Source organism: Rhinatrema bivittatum, chromosome 19 (assembly GCF_901001135.1).
Source record: "Rhinatrema bivittatum chromosome 19, aRhiBiv1.1, whole genome shotgun sequence".
In the NCBI taxonomy this organism is placed as follows: domain Eukaryota; kingdom Metazoa; phylum Chordata; class Amphibia; order Gymnophiona; family Rhinatrematidae; genus Rhinatrema; species Rhinatrema bivittatum.
The window spans coordinates 40,098,400-40,116,011 of NC_042633.1; the positions used below are offsets into that span (position 1 = coordinate 40,098,400).

At 57.0% G+C, this 17,612-nt stretch overlaps 1 protein-coding gene across 2 annotated transcripts in view; it reads left to right on the plus strand.

The window, feature by feature from the left end:
* The window catches only part of PDE4A (phosphodiesterase 4A), a 246,378-nt gene that overhangs the window by 120,568 nt on the left and 108,198 nt on the right, over positions 1–17,612 (plus strand). Inside the window, exon 1 of one of the 2 annotated variants that reach the window (XM_029585245.1) lies at positions 1,092–1,667. The exons of the other annotated variant lie outside the window; for it this stretch is intronic. Within the exon in view, the coding sequence (XP_029441105.1) occupies positions 1,402–1,667 (266 nt within the window). The 5' untranslated portion in view covers positions 1,092–1,401. Of the gene's footprint in view, positions 1–1,091; positions 1,668–17,612 lie in introns of those variants that run through there. 2 annotated transcript variants of the gene reach the window in all.

Sequence of the window (17,612 nt, forward strand, 5' to 3'; positions counted from 1 at the left end):
AACCTTGTGCCCACCCAAAAACTCAGTTCTGCCTATGCCAGGGGGCACAGGGAGATGAAGGGATTTGTCAGAGGTCAAACTGATCGTTTTTGGGGGGTGAACAGCTGATGGTTTTCATAGATGCAGCTTCAGGCAAGCTCCCCCCCCCCCCCCCCCGTTGTGTTTTCGGTGGGCAAGCAAAAGGGAGGCAGATTTCGGGGGCGGGGGAGGGGGGCAATCCCCCCCCCCTGCCCGTCCTATCAGGCATGCATTGCTGTGGCTTATGGGGAGCAGTGGGCGGGTGGGGAGCGCTCCCTCCCTTTCCTTGTAGCATCCTCCACCCTAGCCCCGTCACTTGATGCACGGGACAAGCCTGAGGGGAGGGGGGGGGGCAGCGCGGGGGTGGGGGTTAACTCCCCTGGCGCCTCCTCCGCGCACCTTGGAACCCTCAGCCCCTCCACGTTCCATCCTAGTGTCGGGTCCCGGGGGCGCTGGCGCCGCCCCCCCCCCCCTTCTCGCGATTGGCCCCTGGTGGGCGGAGCACGAGCCCGGCTTGCAGGATGCGCACCAATGGCAGGCCGGGCTTTTATTATCATGATGATGAAATAAGAAAAATAAACAGGGGGGCGGCACGTGGTCCCGCTCCGCTCCCTCCCTCTCTCTCCCTCTCTTTCTCTCTCCCCCTCCCTCCCTTCTCCTCCTCCTCTTCTTCTTGCCCGAGCTGTCGGCTGCACAGGACTTGGCTGCACGGAGGGGGCAGCGGCAGAAGAGATTCCCTCGGCATCGGGAGGGGCCCGTGCATTACCCCCCCTCCCCCTCCCCGGAGATCGGCTGGAAAGATGCGTGCGGAGCGGGGCCGCCTCGCCGCTGCCACCCAGGCGAAGCCCCGGCACGGGAAGCCGCCCCGCTGAGCGGCTCCGGGGGCCGCCGCATTGAGGGGGAGGGGGGGGGGAGAGGAAAGTGGCTCGAACCGGCCGGAGGGGGAGGGGAGGGGGGCGCGATCGCGGCGGCGGCAGCAGCCCTGAGGGAATGAGCTCTCTGCCTCGGATGCCGCCGCACATCTCGGCGTGAGGGGGCGGGGAGGGGAGAGGAGGAGGAGGGGTGGTGGCTTTTTGCACCAAAAAAAAAAACAACAAGGGAGGCGGTGCGGGACTGACCGGCGATCTCCCCTCCCTTGTGAGAGAGAAGCTCCGGGCTTCCCTCCCCACCACTGCCCGCGCAAAGGCGCCCGCGATCCGGGGAGGGCAGAGAGCGCGCGCGCAGCCTCGGACCCCGGGCCCCCCCTCCCCTCGCAATAAGCGGACGTTTCGCTCCGTGAAACCTCTCGGCAGCAATAATCGGACTCCGCCGGTCCTTTCGCGCGATGCTGACCTGGGCGGAAGGCGCGCTGTGACCTTCTCTCCTCCCCGGGCAGCTCGCGCTATGATGGAGCCGCCGCCTTGCTCCAAGAAGAGCCTCTCCCTCTCCCTGCCCGTGCCCCGGGAGGGGCCGGCCACCCTGAAGCCCCCCCAGCACCTCTGGAGGCAGCCGCGCACCCCCATCAAGATCAAGCAGCGGGGCTACTCGGACACCGAGCGCCCGCCGGCCCGCCAGATGGAGCGCGCCGACGCCGTGGACCCCGGGGACCGGCCGGGGCTGAAGAAGACGCGCATGTCCTGGCCCTCGTCCTTGCACGGAGCTCCCAAGCGGTAAGACTGTCCCGCTGCGCGCGCAAGGCGAAGGAGCGCCAGGGCAAAGTCTCAGAGGTTTATTACGGACGTCGGTATCTGTGTCCTTAATACGGGAGGGATCTGGGGAGGGGGCTCTGATCCAGATACCTCCCTCCCTCCTGGGATGGAAGTGCCTGCAGAGCCCAGGGCAACGTCTCAGATCCCCCTCCCCATTCTGTGCCGGGGGGGATGTTTATTGGGGATGTCCCCAGTAGGGAGGCAAACCAAGAAATGATGTCTGTATAGGTGTCCTTAATACAAGAGGGTTCTGGGGAGGGGGCTGTGATCCAGATACCTCCCGGGATGGAAGTGCCTACAGAGCTGAGGGCAACGTCTCAGATCCCCCCTCCCCAGTCTGTGCCCGGGGGTGGGGGATGTTTATTACGGATGTCCCCAGTAGGGAGGCAAACCAAGAAATGATGTCTGTATCTGTGTCCTTAATACGCGAGGGGGGGGGGATGTTTATTACGGATGTCCCCAGTAGGGAGGCAAACCAAGAAATGATGTCGGTATCTGTGTCCTTAATACGCGAGGGGGGGGGATGTTTATTACGGATGTCCCCAGTAGGGAGGCAAACCAAGAAATGATGTCGGTATCTGTGTCCTTAATACGCGAGGGGGGGGGGGGATGTTTATTACGGATGTCCCCAGTAGGGAGGCAAACCAAGAAATGATGTCGGTATCTGTGTCCTTAATACGCGAGGGGGGGATGTTTATTACGGATGTCCCCAGTAGGGAGGCAAACCAAGAAATGATGTCGGTATCTGTGTCCTTAATACGCGAGGGGGGGATGTTTATTACGGATGTCCCCAGTAGGGAGGCAAACCAAGAAATGATGTCGGTATCTGTGTCCTTAATACGCGAGGGGGGGATGTTTATTACGGATGTCCCCAGTAGGGAGGCAAACCAAGAAATGATGTCGGTATCTGTGTCCTTAATACGCGAGGGATCTGGGGAGGGGGGCTCTGATCCAGATCACCTCCTCCCGGATGGAAGTGCCTGCAGAGCCGAGGGCAACGTCTCAGATGCCCCCTCCCCATTCTGTGCCGGGGGGGGGGGGGGTGGATGTTTATTACGGATGTCCCCAGTAGGGAGGCAAACCAAGAAATGATGTCTGTATATGTGTCCTTAATACGTGAGGGATCTGGGGAGGGGGCTGTGATCCAGATCACCCCCTCCCAGGAGGGAAGTGCCTGCAGAGGGGGAGGAGCTGCACGGCTCCTCCCCTGGGCTGCTGAATATTTTGCCGGGGGCTATTGATAAACAGAGGGCTTAAGCTCACAGCTGTGTTTATTCCCCAAGCCAGCAGCGATCTGGTCCCATGCCTGGGGCAGGGGGGGGGGGGGGGGGGGGGGATGGAAAGGGGCAGAGTGCCGGTGCCCGTTTAAAGCCAGGCGCCTGCTGGCTAATCTTTTTGAGAGGGGCAGCCAGGTGTTAGGAAAGTGAGCACATCTGGAATAAGAGGCAGGCGGCAATAAATGTGGTAAATTCTCTGCAGTGGGACAGGGCTGCCTTTTATTTTAGTTTTTTTTTGGGGGGGGGGGGGGGACGGACGGGACCTAGACTAGTTTTATACTCCCAGAACTGGGTGCGCTGGGATTTTACACGTCTGAGTCTCCTAGCGGCTTTGTGATGGGAGGGGGGGAGGGGATGACTTTAACCAGGGTCCGGCTGGCGGTGACGGGATTTGTCGATCACCTCTGGAGAATCCCTGAGCTCCCTGGGGAGTGTGTGTGTGTGTGTGTGTGTGGGGGGGGGATCCTTCCCAGCGATTTGATCCCCCCCCCTGCATAAGAGTAGACCACCCGCGGGGGAGGCCCAGTGGGCGCTCGAGCCCTGCGCTCTCGGTCCAGGTGGCATCCGCTGGGCGCCCCAGCACCAGGTCGTGCCCCCTGCTGCCCCCGCTCTAGGGAGGCGGGGGGGTCGACTTCGTGCCGGCTCCCCAGAAGAGATGGTGGGGGGTCCGGTGGTTCGCTCCTTGAGTTGGGGGCGGAAGGAATGATTCGTCTCCCTCCGTCCCCCGTCCCCCTGCCCTGCAGGATGCCTGGAAAATCGGATTTTTAGCCCCTTCTCCTGCCATGGCTCCATGTTCCTTATTGTGGAAGAGCTGTGAATTGAGGGCAGATAATCCTCCCCCACTCCCCTTCCCCCTCCTAAAATGTGACCGACGGGATAGCAAGCCCGGTGCATGGTCCGAGAGCGCAGGCGAGAGCCAGTGAACCCCTGGAAATTCTGGGGTAGCGGATGAGAGACGGAGGGGAAAGGTTGATGGAGCACCGGTCAGCCGCCCGGTGACCCCAGGGATCTGCAAGCTGGGACCTAAGAAATACCCCCAAGGATTGGGTCTGGGGGAGAGAGCCCTGAACCCTGCTGGAGGGGGAGGGAGGGGCAGGGAGGGCGTCGGGTGAAAATTTCCCCCTTCTCAGCCGAGGGACTGTGGCACCGTCACGGGATTTTGGTAGGGGGGAGAGGGATCCCTCCTGGGTAGGCAAAACCCAGATCCCTGTACCTGTACAGGGAGATAGGGGGGTGAGACTCCCTCTCTCCCCCCTCTCCTCCTCCAGTACTGCTGTCTGACTTCTCCCTCAGATTTCGGGGGCCAAAGATCGCCTCGCTGTCTTAGGAAGGTTGCACCTCGCAGGCGTGGATTTTGGTCCCTCTGCTGCTTCTCCATCCCGTTCTAGCTTTATAAAGGTGACATAGTGAGGAGGGGGGGGGCATGCATGCGTTATTCCTCACCCCCCCCCCCCCCCCGCGTGATATATATATATATTTTTTAAGAGTTCCTTTTCTGGAGCAAGTCTGGGGTTGTATCTTTTTTTTTTTTTGCTTTCCTATCGTCGTTGGTACCGGTGGGCGGCATCGAAATCTGCCCGCGGGGGCAGTGAAGTGAATCCCAGCGGGGCCAGCTTGCTTGGCACAGCCCCCCTCCCTCCGTGGAAGGATTTCCAGCCCCAGCCCTAATAACGGGGGGGGGGGGGGGGGGGGGGGAATTAATCGAATTCTCCAGTTAAAGCTCTCTGTGAAATTCTGCCCGGCAGGAAACTTCAAGTCCACATCTGCGGCTGCTGCATATCAAAAAAATGGGATTTGAAATTGAATAGTTGGTGGAGAGCGCAGATAACCCACCAGGGCTTCAGTGGAAATTGCATTTCCGTCTTTCTGGTTATAATTCTTTATCTTTTTTTTTTTTGATGCATAAAATCTGGCCGTGCCCGCCTGGACGCAGACCCATCCTACTCTCGGCCGGGTCGCGCCCTTCTCCCGTCCTGTGATGGCTGCCCCCTCCTCCCCCTCCTCTCCCAGCTCCGCAGGATCTGCCCATGACTCCGGCTTCCCTGCCCCGGGGTAACTGGCGCAGCGCTGTCGGTGCCCGACGTGCGCGGCTCTGCTACTATCCGGTACCTGCTGGGCGCGGCTTCAGTCTCTTGCGTCTCTGTAACCTTTCCCACCCCGGTCCGGCAGAGTTGTGTCTGGTGTCCAGCGGCACCCGGGGAGGGGAGGGTCTCGTTCCTCTACTCCCAACCAGCCAGCTGTGGCAGGGGCAAGCTGGAAGGGTGGCCCTGCAGGGCCCAGCGAGGAGCCGCGTGCCACGGGTGGCATCTGCCCGGCCGCCCTTCTGGAAGCGGGCGAGGTCACCTGTGGGGTTAGGTTACCCCGGGATCTCGTTTTTAGATCAGGAGGTTAATGAGCTTCCAGAGCCAAGTTGGGTAGAGACTGTATAAGAGGGAGGGGTGCAGTGGAGAGGGGGGGGGGGGGTCCAGGCAGTGGATGAGGGAAAATCTGGAGACCAGACTTCCATGGCGGGGATTGTTTCCTGATGGAATCCCACTGCATTCTGGGAACCGTAGTCCACAAGCCGGCGGCTAGTGGGATGTGGGGGTAAAACAGCCGGCTCCCTCCTCCTTTTTGTTACAGGGAGGGGTTTTTTTTTTTTTTTAATTTTTCCTGTCCCACCAAACCCCCCTTAGCCATATTGGAAGAGGCCGCCGGGTGCGCGGCGGTGGATGGGGGGGAGAGAGACTGCTGCAGCCGGCCCGGCCCTGCTCAGGTGGGGATTGCGCTCTCTCCTCTCTCTCTCTCGCTCTCTCTCTCAGGAAGCCGAGATGTGCGTGGGCAGGCGGCCCTGCCGAGCTCTGCCTGTGCCGGGGATGTGAAGTAGTTCCCTGAGCCGTGACTCACGGCTCTTCTGCGGAGAGCTCTGTGATGGGGGGGGGGGGGGGAAGTGTTATTTAAGGGGGGTGGGTGTACAGCTGTCTCCCTTATCTGTCATAAACAGGAGGGCTTCGAGGACTCGTGTGCGGCTGCATCTCTGACTCACCCGCTGGCAGCGCACCAGCCCAAAATGACAGCAGCCTTACTGGGGACGGGGGGATGGGGGGACGGGAGCCCCTGGACGGCTGTAGGCGCTCTCTCTCTTTTTTTTACCTTGATTTATTGAGCCATTGGATTTATTTTATTTTATTTTATTTTTTGTGTTTTGAGGTTTTTATTAAAAGCTGCTTGAAATGGGGGGGGGGGAGGGGTGGGCACTGATGGAGGAGGTGGTGCCAGCTGCAGGCAGGAGAGAAACGTCCCGCCTGGACCCCCCCCCCCCCCCCGTGATCGCGGACGCAAAGATCGGGGAGCCGCGGGACGCGGCGGGGAGCGTTGGATCTTAACCCGCGCAGTGCACGCTGGGTATTTGTTGCGTCTTTCTCGGAGCATTCGCGTGCTTTTCTTTGCCGACGTCTGAGCTGCGTTAACTTTCCTCCTTTCCAAGGCTCTCATATGTATCTGTATTTTACATTTTTTGTAGCGCGTTTGGATTATCAGAGTGGAATGTCACCTGCACAAATATACAAATAGATCTGCGGTGTGTGTGAGTGTGTGAGTGTGTGTGTGTGAGTGTGTGAGTGTCTGTGTGTGTGAGAGAGAGAGAGAGTGTGTGTGTGTCTGTCTGTGTGTGTGTGTGTGTCTGTCAGTGTGTGTGTGTGTGTGTGTCTGTGTGTGTGTCTGTGTGTGTGTGTCTGTGTGTATATGTGTGTGTGTGTGAGAGAGAGAGTGTGTGTGTGTGTCTGTCTGTGTCTGTGTGTGTGTGTTTGTACGGTAATTTTGTTTTTCTTCCTTGAGCTGGGCTAGAGGACACTGTTAGGCCTCCACTTTTTTCCTGTTTACCAGAAAAAGTAAATCCAAGCCAGAGCCGCTGACAGATCCGACTATGAAGCGGTAAAAAAAACCCAAAACAAAACAGAAGAAAACCCGAATGCACGCTTGCATGTTCTAGTCCTGTCTGCTGGGGCAGGGGGTGAGGGCCGTAGGATGACGTGAGCTCAGAACCAGGGGTGGGGGAAGCAGGGGAGAATCACCCCAGAAGGGGGTAGCTCATGGCGGTGCCCACCAGGGCTCTGACACTGACTCTCTGTGTGTGACCTCAGAGGGATTCACTTTATCCCCCTGTGCCTCAGCTCTAATCCCCAGCTCTGTCACTGACTCTCTGTGTGTGACCTCAGGGGGAGTCACTTTATCCCCCTGTGCCTCAGCTCTAATCCCCGGCTCTGTCACTGACTCTCTGTGTGTGACCTCAGGGGAGTCACTTTATCCCCCTGTGCCTCAGCTCTAATCCCCGGCTCTGTCACTGACTCTCTGTGTGTGACCTCAGGGGGAGTCACTTTATCCCCCTGTGCCTCAGCTCTAATCCCCGGCTCTGCCTCTGACTCTCTGTGTCTGACCTCAGGGGGAGTCACTTTATCCCCCTGTGCCTCAGCTCTAATCCCCGGCTCTGTCACTGACTCTCTCTGTGTGACCTCAGGGGAGTCACTTTATCCCCCTGTGCCTCAGCTCTAATCCCCGGCTCTGTCCCTGACTCTCTGTGTGTGACCTCGGGGGCAGTCACTTTATCCCCCTGTGCTCAATCTAATCCCCCTCCCCCGTGCCTCAGCTCTAATCTCCGGCTCTGTCACTGACTCTCTGTGTGTGACCTCAGGGTGAGTCACTTTATCCCCCTGTGCCTCAGCTCATCCCCGGCTCTGTCTGACTCTATCCCCTGTTCTGCCTCAGCTTAATCTCCGGCTTTGTCACTGACTCTGTGTGTGACTCAGGGTGAGTCACTTTATCCCCCTGTGCCTCAGCTCTAATCCCCGGCTCTGTCACTGACTCTCTGTGTTGACCTCAGGGGAGTCACTTTATCCCCCTGTGCCTCAGCTCTATCCCTGCTCTGTCACTGACTCTCTGTGTGTGACCTCAGGGAGTCACTTTATCTCCCTGTGCCTCAGCTCTAATCCCGGCTCTGTCACTGACTCTCTGTGTGTGACCTCAGGGGGAGTCACTTTATCCCCCTGTGCCTCAGCTCTAATCCGGCTCTTGTCACTGACTCTGTGTGTGACCTCAGGGGTGAGTCACTTTATTCCCCCCTGTGCCTCAGCTCTAATCCCGCTCTGTCACTGACTCTCTGTGTGTGACCTCAGGGGGAGTCACTTTATCCCCCTGTGCCTCAGCTCTAATCCCCGGCTCTGTCACTGACTCTCTGTGTGTGACCTCAGGGGGAGTCACTTTATCCCCCTGTGCCTGAGCTCTAATCCCCGGCTCTGTCACTGACTCTCTGTGTCTTTAAATGAAGGTTTTTAAATAGTGTGTGGGGCGAGTCACGTTCTCCCCCTCTTCCTTCAGGATCAGTTGGAAGCTGAGAGGAAATAACCTGCCTCGTGCTTTGTCTAACCGCAGCGGCACTGTGATGCCAGTCAAAGCCTCTGGGACACATTGAACCATCAGGGAACCTTCTTATTATCGCCGGGCTGTAATCTGGTTTCTGATGCTGTTCTAAATTTACACCTTTCTTACTGTGAAACTCCAATTAACCTCGGTTTTTGTCTTTTCCCGATCACTCAAAATCCTCAATCTTGCGTGAATTTCTTTAGTAATGGGTTTTGGTTTTTTTTTTTTATTACCAGAACCTAAAAAACAAGGTTGAGCTTTACTGCCTTGCAAGGGTCACCCCCCCACCCCCACCACGAGCCCCCTCTTCCCTACTGGCCGGCTGCGACCTTGGATGTGTTTTGTTCATCTGACAGTGGATCGGGGATCAGTTTAGCCCCCGTGCGTAGCTCGGCAGAGGTGGTAGCGGGACGAGTTGCTGACTGCGGGCTTATTAATAGCCTTCTCATCCTTTTCCTCTCAATCTCGTCTTTCTGTTTAAAAATGACGAGGGGGGTGGGGGGAGTCCATGACAGGATCGCTCTGCTAGGCGCCTGTAGCATGGGTAATTGACTCACAGCCATCTGGCGTACTTATCTCGCCAGGATTTCCAATTTGAGAATCTAAAATCTTTAGACTTGCACTCGGGCACATCACCTAGGACAGACAGACAGACAGACACACACACACCACCCCAACCTCCCTCTCCCCCCCTTCACCGCGCGACTGCCACCTCGAGCATAGCATGAGAGGGTTGGCACTCCGGTCACGCGTGGGCGAGGCGGTGTGAGGCGCACCACGAGGACCGCCCAAACGGCGCTGCTTTTTATTTAAGGATGGAGCCGTTGCACGCGGAGCGCCGGAGGTGAACCAAGGAGCGCGCGCCCGAGAGGGAAGCGGTGCGCATGCCGCGTGGTGTGCGATGGCCGGGGCTGGGTTTTCGTTTTGAAATGACACGAAAACATCGATTTGTTTTCGTTCGGTGGTGTTTTCAAAACGAATGAGAAGAAAGCAACGAATTCTAGCTTCAGGGGTTTTCTTCTTCGTAGTGGTTCATGCTAACAACATTTAACGCCCGCCGAAGCAAACCTGTCCCCCCCCCCCGCCACACCTATTAATCACAGCCAGAGATCTCCGCAGACACCAAGGAATGAACGGTGGGGGGTGGGGGGGGGGGGGAGAAATGAGCTTCCCCTGACCTAACGCGGGTCTCGACCTGTAGTGACTTGATGTGGAGATGGCCGTTGGAGAAACCGAAAGCCCAGCGACGTTTTTATAGTGGGGACCTAGGTGTGCACCCGTCCCGTTTGTCAGCGGGGCTTTTTGCGACCACCGCCCCTCGCTTAACAAGTACCCGGGACTTCCTCGTGCTGCCCCAGCCCACAAAACCCTGAGAAAGCGGCTGAAACGGCAGGGCACGTGCAAGGGTGGCCTGTTTGCATGGCGGGATGGATTGAGGGCGAGGTTGCCCATGTGGGTAGGAAGGCTCGCTTCCCCTCCAGGCGGAGAACCCCTGTAACTTTTTTTTATTTTAGCGGGTCCAGGACAATCGTCAGTACGACTCTCCTCCCTGAACCTCAGCGTCTGGGCCATCCAGCTCTTACGTAGTGATCCGATCCGTTTTTAGGGGCAGGCGGCATTCTGGACCCGTTCTGGTCTTGTTGACGTTCTGCTAAGGCTTCCTTCCTTCCTTCTCGTTTTGGGCGTTCCAGATTCGATAGAGGCCTTCTTCAGAATAGCAGCGGTGAGTGAGTTCCCATTTTAGCAGGAAGGACCTCTTCGGCGGGTCGTGGTGTGACTGGCTTGGAAGCAGGGTAGACCGAAACGGTGACGGGAGGAAATATTTCTTCACAAAAAGGATGGAGAATGTGTCTTCCTGGGGAGTGTGTGTGTGTGAGTGTGTGTGTGTGAGTGAGTGTGTGTGTGTGTGTGTGGGGTCCAAACCAGTGACAGAATTACAGAATGCCAGGCACGAGGGAGCCTGAGATGGCGAGATGGTGTCTGCGGTGGGATTGGAGAAAGGGCAGAGACTGGATGGGCCAGATGTTACTTCAGTCGATGGGTGTCTGCCTTTCATGGAGTGAAGCAGAAGGGCTTGCAGAGCTGCAGGTGTTGCTATAGTCGGAGCTGCCTGGCAGGTGACGCTGGGGGGGACGGACGGACGGACCCGGGAGACCAGATGTCTGGGCAGTGGCCTCTCTGGCGTTAGTGCTTGTTTAGATTAATGGAGATCTTTGCGCTTAGACGTGAGAAGGGGAGGAGAGCCGACGGGGCGGGGGGTAAAAGTGGAAAGCACACGGGGGGGGGGGGGGGGGTAGAAGTGTAGCTGCGCGATGCCGAGGGGCACTAGAATGAGGAGGGGGAAGATGAGTGATGGGGATGGTGAGGGTTCAGGGAGCAGAGACAGGGAGGAGCGGGGAAGCTGGAAATGAAGGCTGAGGGGTGTTGGGGGGCGAGGGGTGGTGGGCAATAGAAAGCCAGCGGTGCTGGGGAGGGAGGTGAACGCTTATTCATCAGTGACTTGGGGATAAACCGTGCTGGGGGGGGGGGGGGGGGAGAGAGAACTGGGAGGGACGGGGACCGGGGTCTGGGGAAAGAGGGGGAGAGGCTGGTGGAGACTGTACTCTTTTCTTAACTAGAGGAGAGAAGGGAGGAATAAACAAGAGAGGAAAATAGATAAAACCAGATGGAAAAAAAGATTAATTTTCACGAGGATTGGCTGGGGTTTTATTTTTTTTTTGTTCTTTTCACTAATTAATTTGGCTGGGCTGGTGCTCGGCTCTTCCAGCTGAAGGCAGACGCGCCTCGGCTCGTCTGCGGGATCTCGGGGGGGGGGGGGGGGGCTCGCGCCCACCTCCCCGTGCAAGCGGGAAAACCCCCCCCAATAAAAGCGAAAGTTTTTTTTGTGTTTTTTTAAGGCGCCGCGACGGAAATCCGAGAGCGGCCGGTCGTGGGGGTGGGGTGGGGGGGGGCCAGTAACCCCCCCCCCAGGACGCGTCCTTTTTGCAGCCCCGGCCCCTTTTCAATAAGAGAAGAGAATTAAAACTCCTTAATTAATGTCCGGCGGGTTTCGGGCGCTAACCCTGCCGCGAGGTAGTGCTGACGATTCAGTCCAAATCTGAACCCACACCACAGATATTAGATTTCGAAATTCCTTTCTCTGTTTTTACCCTAAGTCATGGTTTAATCAGTGGATAATAATTATTAGCCAGATGCTTTTTTTTTTTCCCATTAAAACGGGCTTTGAGTTTGTGGGGGGGGGGGATTCTGGGCGGATCGGGCAGCGTCGGAGCGGCCTTGAGTCTTTGCCCGGGGTCGCTGAAGATGATGACGGGAGGGTTGGGGGTGGGGGTAGAGGAGCCGAACCTTATCCGAAGAAGATCCGTGCCGGGGTGAAGGGGGCCTGATTTCCCCCCCCCCCCCCCCCCAGGCCCTTCCACGCGGCCCCGTCGCAACTCTGGCCTCGTCGGCACCGCCCCTTCGCCTGCTTACTGTTTCGTTTTTTCTGCTGCGTGGGTGGGAATTTTAATAGCGAACCCTCTAATCCCTGCCAGGTGGCCTTGCTGTTCAGTCGCAGGCTCCGGTTGCCAGACGTTTTGGTTTGCCGCCGACGGCTTTTTCCGTTCGTGCTTGGCTCGCTGGATGCCAGCCCCCCACCCCCCGTGATCCTCGATATTTCCCCGAGGGGCACCGCAAGCTGAGTTTGGATTCCCCACCCCCACCGTGGGGGCGGGGGGGGAAAGCACTCGATCCGTACAAACGGCGAGCGTACGGAACGCGTCTGAAGCAGCCGCCAAAACGGCATTGAAGCCAGGGCTATCGTCGGCTCGTATTCGCGCCCGACCTTGGCCCAAAAAGAGCCCCCGAGCCCCCTTCCCCGCAGGCTGAAGAGTTCTCCTTGCCCTCCCTATTTTCATTTTGGTTGTGGTTTTAGATGGGGGGGGGGGGGGGGGGAGAGAACCTTTTCACCGTCCACCGTGGTAATCGGAATGGAGCGGGGAGGGGAGGTCCGGGACCGTTCCTGTGTGCTGCTCGCCCGCAAGGTTCAGAGTACGTTTCGAGCCTTTAGAAGACGGCGCGGCAATGAGACGAGGCGATAGGTAAAACCGGAGGGGCTGCAGAGAGAGAGGAATATCGAGTAAGGAAAAGGGAAGTGATGATCCCCCTGTACAGGTCCTTGGAGAGGCCTCACCTGGAGCACTGCGCTCAGGTCTGGAGATCGTATCTCCGTAGGGACAGAGACAGGATGGAGGGGGTCCAGAGAAGGGCGACCAAAATGGTGGGAGGTCTCCATCAAATGACTTATGAGGAGAGGCTGAAGGAGCTGAATATGTATAACCCTGGAGGAGAGGAGGAGCAGGGGAGATAGGATACAGAGCTTCAGATACCCTGGAGGAGAGGGGGTGCAGGGGAGATAGGATACAGAGCTTCAGATACCCTGGAGGAGAGGAGATGCAGGGGAGATAGGATACAGAGCTTCAGATACCTGAGAGGCTTTAATGATGCACAATCAACGACAAACCTTCTCCGCTGGAAAGAAATCAGTAGAACTAGGGGTCACGAAGTGAAACTCCAGGGAGGACGACTCAGAGCCAACGTCAGGAAATATTTCTTCACGGAGAGGGTGGTGGATGCCTGGAAGGCCCTTCCGGAGGAGGTGGTGAAGACAGAAACAGTGAAAGATGTCAGAGGGGCCTGGGATAAACACTGTGGGTCCCTCAAGGCTGGAGGATGTGAATGACGGAAAGAGTGCATGGGGGTTAACTTGCTGGTGTGGCAGTCACTACCCTGAACCAATAAACCTTCATACTCTTGATGCAGCTCCATCAGTGCTCTCTGCTTCATCAGCAGGGGGGAAAGGGGAATTGGATTCAGACAGCAACCAACAAGGGCATTGAATTGCACAGTTTGGGGAAAACAAATGAGCATGGGGGTAACGTGCTGATCCGGCCGTTGCTACCCTTAACCAACAAGCCTGATACTTTGGATGCAACTCAATGGCAAGAGGTAACGGGGAATTGGACTCAGACAACAACCGACAAGGGCCCCTGACTCTCATGGTCCGGGAAAGAGATTAGCACGGGGGGGGGTGACCTGCACGGCGCAGCACAAACCAGCCTAAGCTTACTGGGCCGTGCGATAACGGCAGACGCGGGACTCTAAATGAATGGAAGCAACGTGCATCGCGTTGAATGGACACGGCTGATTCATGCACCCGCCTGGGAAGACTGGGCCACGTGGTACACGGCGAGGGCTTCATTTAGCACCCCCCCCCCCCCCCAGCATCTGCAGAGAGAGAGAGAGAGAGAGAGCTGCTTCACGTCCTGGGGGAGCCGGAGTTAAGGCGAGACACATCTTGTGCGTGTGTGCGCGGTTTGCTTTCTTACAGGCTGCAGGATAAAGGGAGCGCCTTCTCCGCGGGATATATGGGTGTGTGTGGGACAGGAATATAGATACACTGGGGGCGGGGGGTGGACCCTAAAATGAGGGCTGGGGGGGGGGTCCTTTTGTAAAGCAGCACAGGCAGGAGGAGCGAAGAGCTCGTTCTGTCACTGTCCACCCTCCTGACTTCCCTGGGCTGCGAATAATCTGCTCCCGGAGAGCTGGGCTGCCTGCCCCACCCTGCGCTGGCTGCGCTGAACGGGATGGGGGTGGTGTGTCCCGTCCCCCCCCCACCTTTCACTCCTGAGGGATTCCTACTCCATCCTTGCCCACGCTCGCTCGCTCTCTCTCTCCCTCCTGATGCCCCTTCCCTGGCTCTCCTGACACATTCGGGAGGGGAGGGGGGATTTCAGAACTGGCAGGAGTGGTTAAGCAGGCTCCCCCCCCCCCCCCCCCCGTGGGCCCTCTGCAAAGCAGTCAGACCTTCAGGAGGGGCAGTACCCTTAGGGATACCTCCCTCCCTGTCCCTGGGTTTTAATGGCAGCAGTAGATCGGGAAGGCAGCCGATGCCTGGCTGTGCCGCGGGCAGAAGAAATAGACTTTTGGCAATAAACCTGATACACATAAAGCATGAATACAGCACAGAGAGCTGAAGAGCAGATCTTCATCAGAGCCCCATGCAGGCGTCACACTGATACACGTAAAGCATGACTACAGCACAGACAACTGAACAGCGGATCAGAGCCCCATGCAGGGTCACACTGATACACATAAAGCATGAATACAGCACAGACAGCTGAAGAGCAGATCTTCATCAGAGCCCCATGCAGGCGTCACACTGATACACGTAAAGCATGAATACAGCACAGACAGCTGAAGAGCGGATCTTCATCAGAGCCCCATGCAGGCGTCACACTGATACACGTAAAGCATGAATACAGCACAGACAGCTGAAGAGCAGATCTTCATCAGAGCCCCGTGCAGGCGTCACACTGATACACGTAAAGCATGAATACAGCACAGACAGCTGAAGAGCGGATCTTCATCAGAGCCCCATGCAGGCGTCACACTGATACACGTAAAGCATGAATACAGCACAGACAGCTGAAGAGCGGATCTTCATCAGAGCCCCATGCAGGGGTCACACTGATACACGTAAAGCATGAATACAGCACAGACGGCTGAAGAGCGGATCTTCATCAGAGCCCCATGCAGGTGTCACACTGATACATGTAAAGCATGAATACAGCACAGACAGCTGAAGAGCAGATCTTCATCAGAGCCCCATGCAGGTGTTGCACTGATACACACCACGCATGATTACAAATTCGGGGGAGGGGGGGGGGACTGTTTTCTCGGGCAGTTCGGCCTTTTGTGATGGTTTTCGTGCACCGAGCTTGGCTTTCTTGCCACTTCCTGACCTCCCTGTTCAGGTCTCAGCTGGCGGAGCACCTGCGCTTGCTGTTGCACTGCAGAGGACTGGACCGCCTCCAGCCTCCTGTGTTTTTTCCCTGCTGCCCCTGGAAGCCGCGGTCCTTCTGTTCTGGCTGTAGCCGGTGTGAACGTGAGGATGCTCGGCGCTCCTGGCCTGGACACGAGTTGTGTGGGTGCTCAGGCGGCAGCGTATGAGACGCTGCGTTTTACCTGAGGAGACACCCTCTTTGCCCCCCCCTGCCTGGTCCCCTCCAGAGCCTCAGGATTATTCTTTGAGACAGGGGGGGGGGGGAGTGTGATATTAACCCCTGAAGCGTAAAGCCAGGAACCCTACTCCAGGTAGGGAATATTTGCAAGGTTTTCGCTGGGTAGCAGCCTGAGCAGTTTCCGTTGTCTCTCTGAGCTTTAAGCAGGACTCATCTGCGGTGATGGGGGTAGGGGGGTGGGGGGAAGGGTGAGTGGTCTCTCCCCTTGAAAGACATTGTCAGCTGGGGCAGATTTTAAAGTCCCAGTGAGAGCCGGCCGGTTTGGTGGGAAATAGCCCCGGGGTCAGGGCTGGCAGCCCCGGCAGCTATCGGGCGTAGCGCGTGGTTGGGCTCCTGAAATGATGTCCGGAAGGCGCGGAGCGGATGTCCTGGCCCGTTAGCGTCCCGAATTGCGCGAGGAGGAAAGCGCGCGTGGAGAGAGAGAGGAGAGGGGTGCACAGAGTGTCCGGATTTTAAACCAAAGCTTTGTTCTCACTCCTGCTGAGAGGGGAAGGGAAATTGGACTTGTTGGCATGAATGTCAAGGTCAGGAGTTGAGCTTTCCATGTGGGGGGGGGGGAGTGGAACGAGTAAATGTTAATCAGTTGTTTACTTTTGGAAAGACCAGGGGGACACACAATGAAGTTTACTAATAAGAGAAAATTATTAATTTATTTTTTTTTTACTCAACTCATGATTGAGCTCTGGAATTCATTGCCAGAGGATGTGGTGAAAGATGTTCGTGTAGCAGCGTTTAAAAAAAAAAAAAAGGTTTGGACAAGTTCCTGGAGGAAAAGTCCATAAACCGAATTATTCAGGTGGGGTTGCAGAATTCCACTGCTTATTTTTGCTTATTCTGACATCTCGGGGGATTCTGCCAGGTGCTTTCCAGGTTGGATGCTGGGCTTGACGGACCCTCGGTCTGACCCAGTATGGCATGCTCTTATGTTCTCCTAATGCTGTCTTGGCTCGTCGCCCCCCACCGTAATCCAGTCCCAAACCGGGGCGGGGGAAAAGACCCGGGCGCTCTGCGTCCCCGGAGGTAGCTTTTTAATGGCTTGGGAGAAGTTTTCCCTTAATGGCTACTAGAAGAAGGCTTTTTCTGAATGATGGTGTTGGTTATGTGAGCGAAACAGGAAGGCTACGGAGTCGAATCAAGGTTATGATTTAGGCATTGAAATCCAGCTCTGATGAAGCGAGTTAACTGTCCGCCACCTCTTCGCAGTTTGTGCCTGTGGGTTTTGCAGGTTGGGGACGGGGGAAGGAGAGGGGAGGACTCTGGTTTTTTTTTTGGGGGTCATCTTCATGGCATCTTCTGTGGTCCATTCCCCCACCCCCACCCCCACCCCCGTGTAGGATTATTTTTTTCTGCTTCTCCTCTCGTCCTCTCTCTTCCCTGCCCCCCCCCCCCCACACACACACACACACCGGTTCCGTGGTGAATTATTAAAATGTTCTCTGAAGGGAAAACAAGAGGAGAGCAGAGCATCGGGGGACTGAAATTATAGCTCCAATTACGGAGGCAAATATACGACGCAGCGCCTTAAACAGCCGTTTAATTCCCTGGCGCTCGGAGATTTATGGAGGGGGGTAGGATGACGGCAGCTCCGGAGGGGATCGTCTATGTCTTCCAGGTCCTGACACCTTTTTTTATAATTTTTTTTTTGTAGGTTTCGCTAACTTTTTTTTTTTCCCCTCCCCTCCGTTCATTTGCCAGTGGCAATGGACGTCCCGCTCGTGGCTTCTTCCCGTGCGTCTCTCACTGAAGGATCCCCCTCCCTGCCGATTCGGGGGTGGAGGGGGGGGGCATGAGATGTGTGTGTGTGTGAGACCTCTCCCACCTTCCCTCATCTCCTCCGCACCTGCCCCGTCCTCCGGCTCTCATCAGGACCATCGTGTCCGGCACGCGTCTCTCCTTTATTTATTTAATTTTATATTTTTTAACGCTTGTCCAGTTAACCCTCCTCGGACATCCAAGAGTTGCCTGCCTTCTCTCGCCTCACTCCGGCTCTCATCAGGGAGGCATCGTGCGTCGCGGCCAGAGAGAGAGAGAGGGGGGGGGGCTTCGATTTGCTGGCGAGGGGGGGGTGCCCTGCACCTGCAGCGTCCAGCAAGGCGGTCTTGGACGGGGAGCGCCAGGAGCATTAATGGCTCTGCCGCTGGGGGGTGGGGTGGGGGGAGAGAAGAAACGTA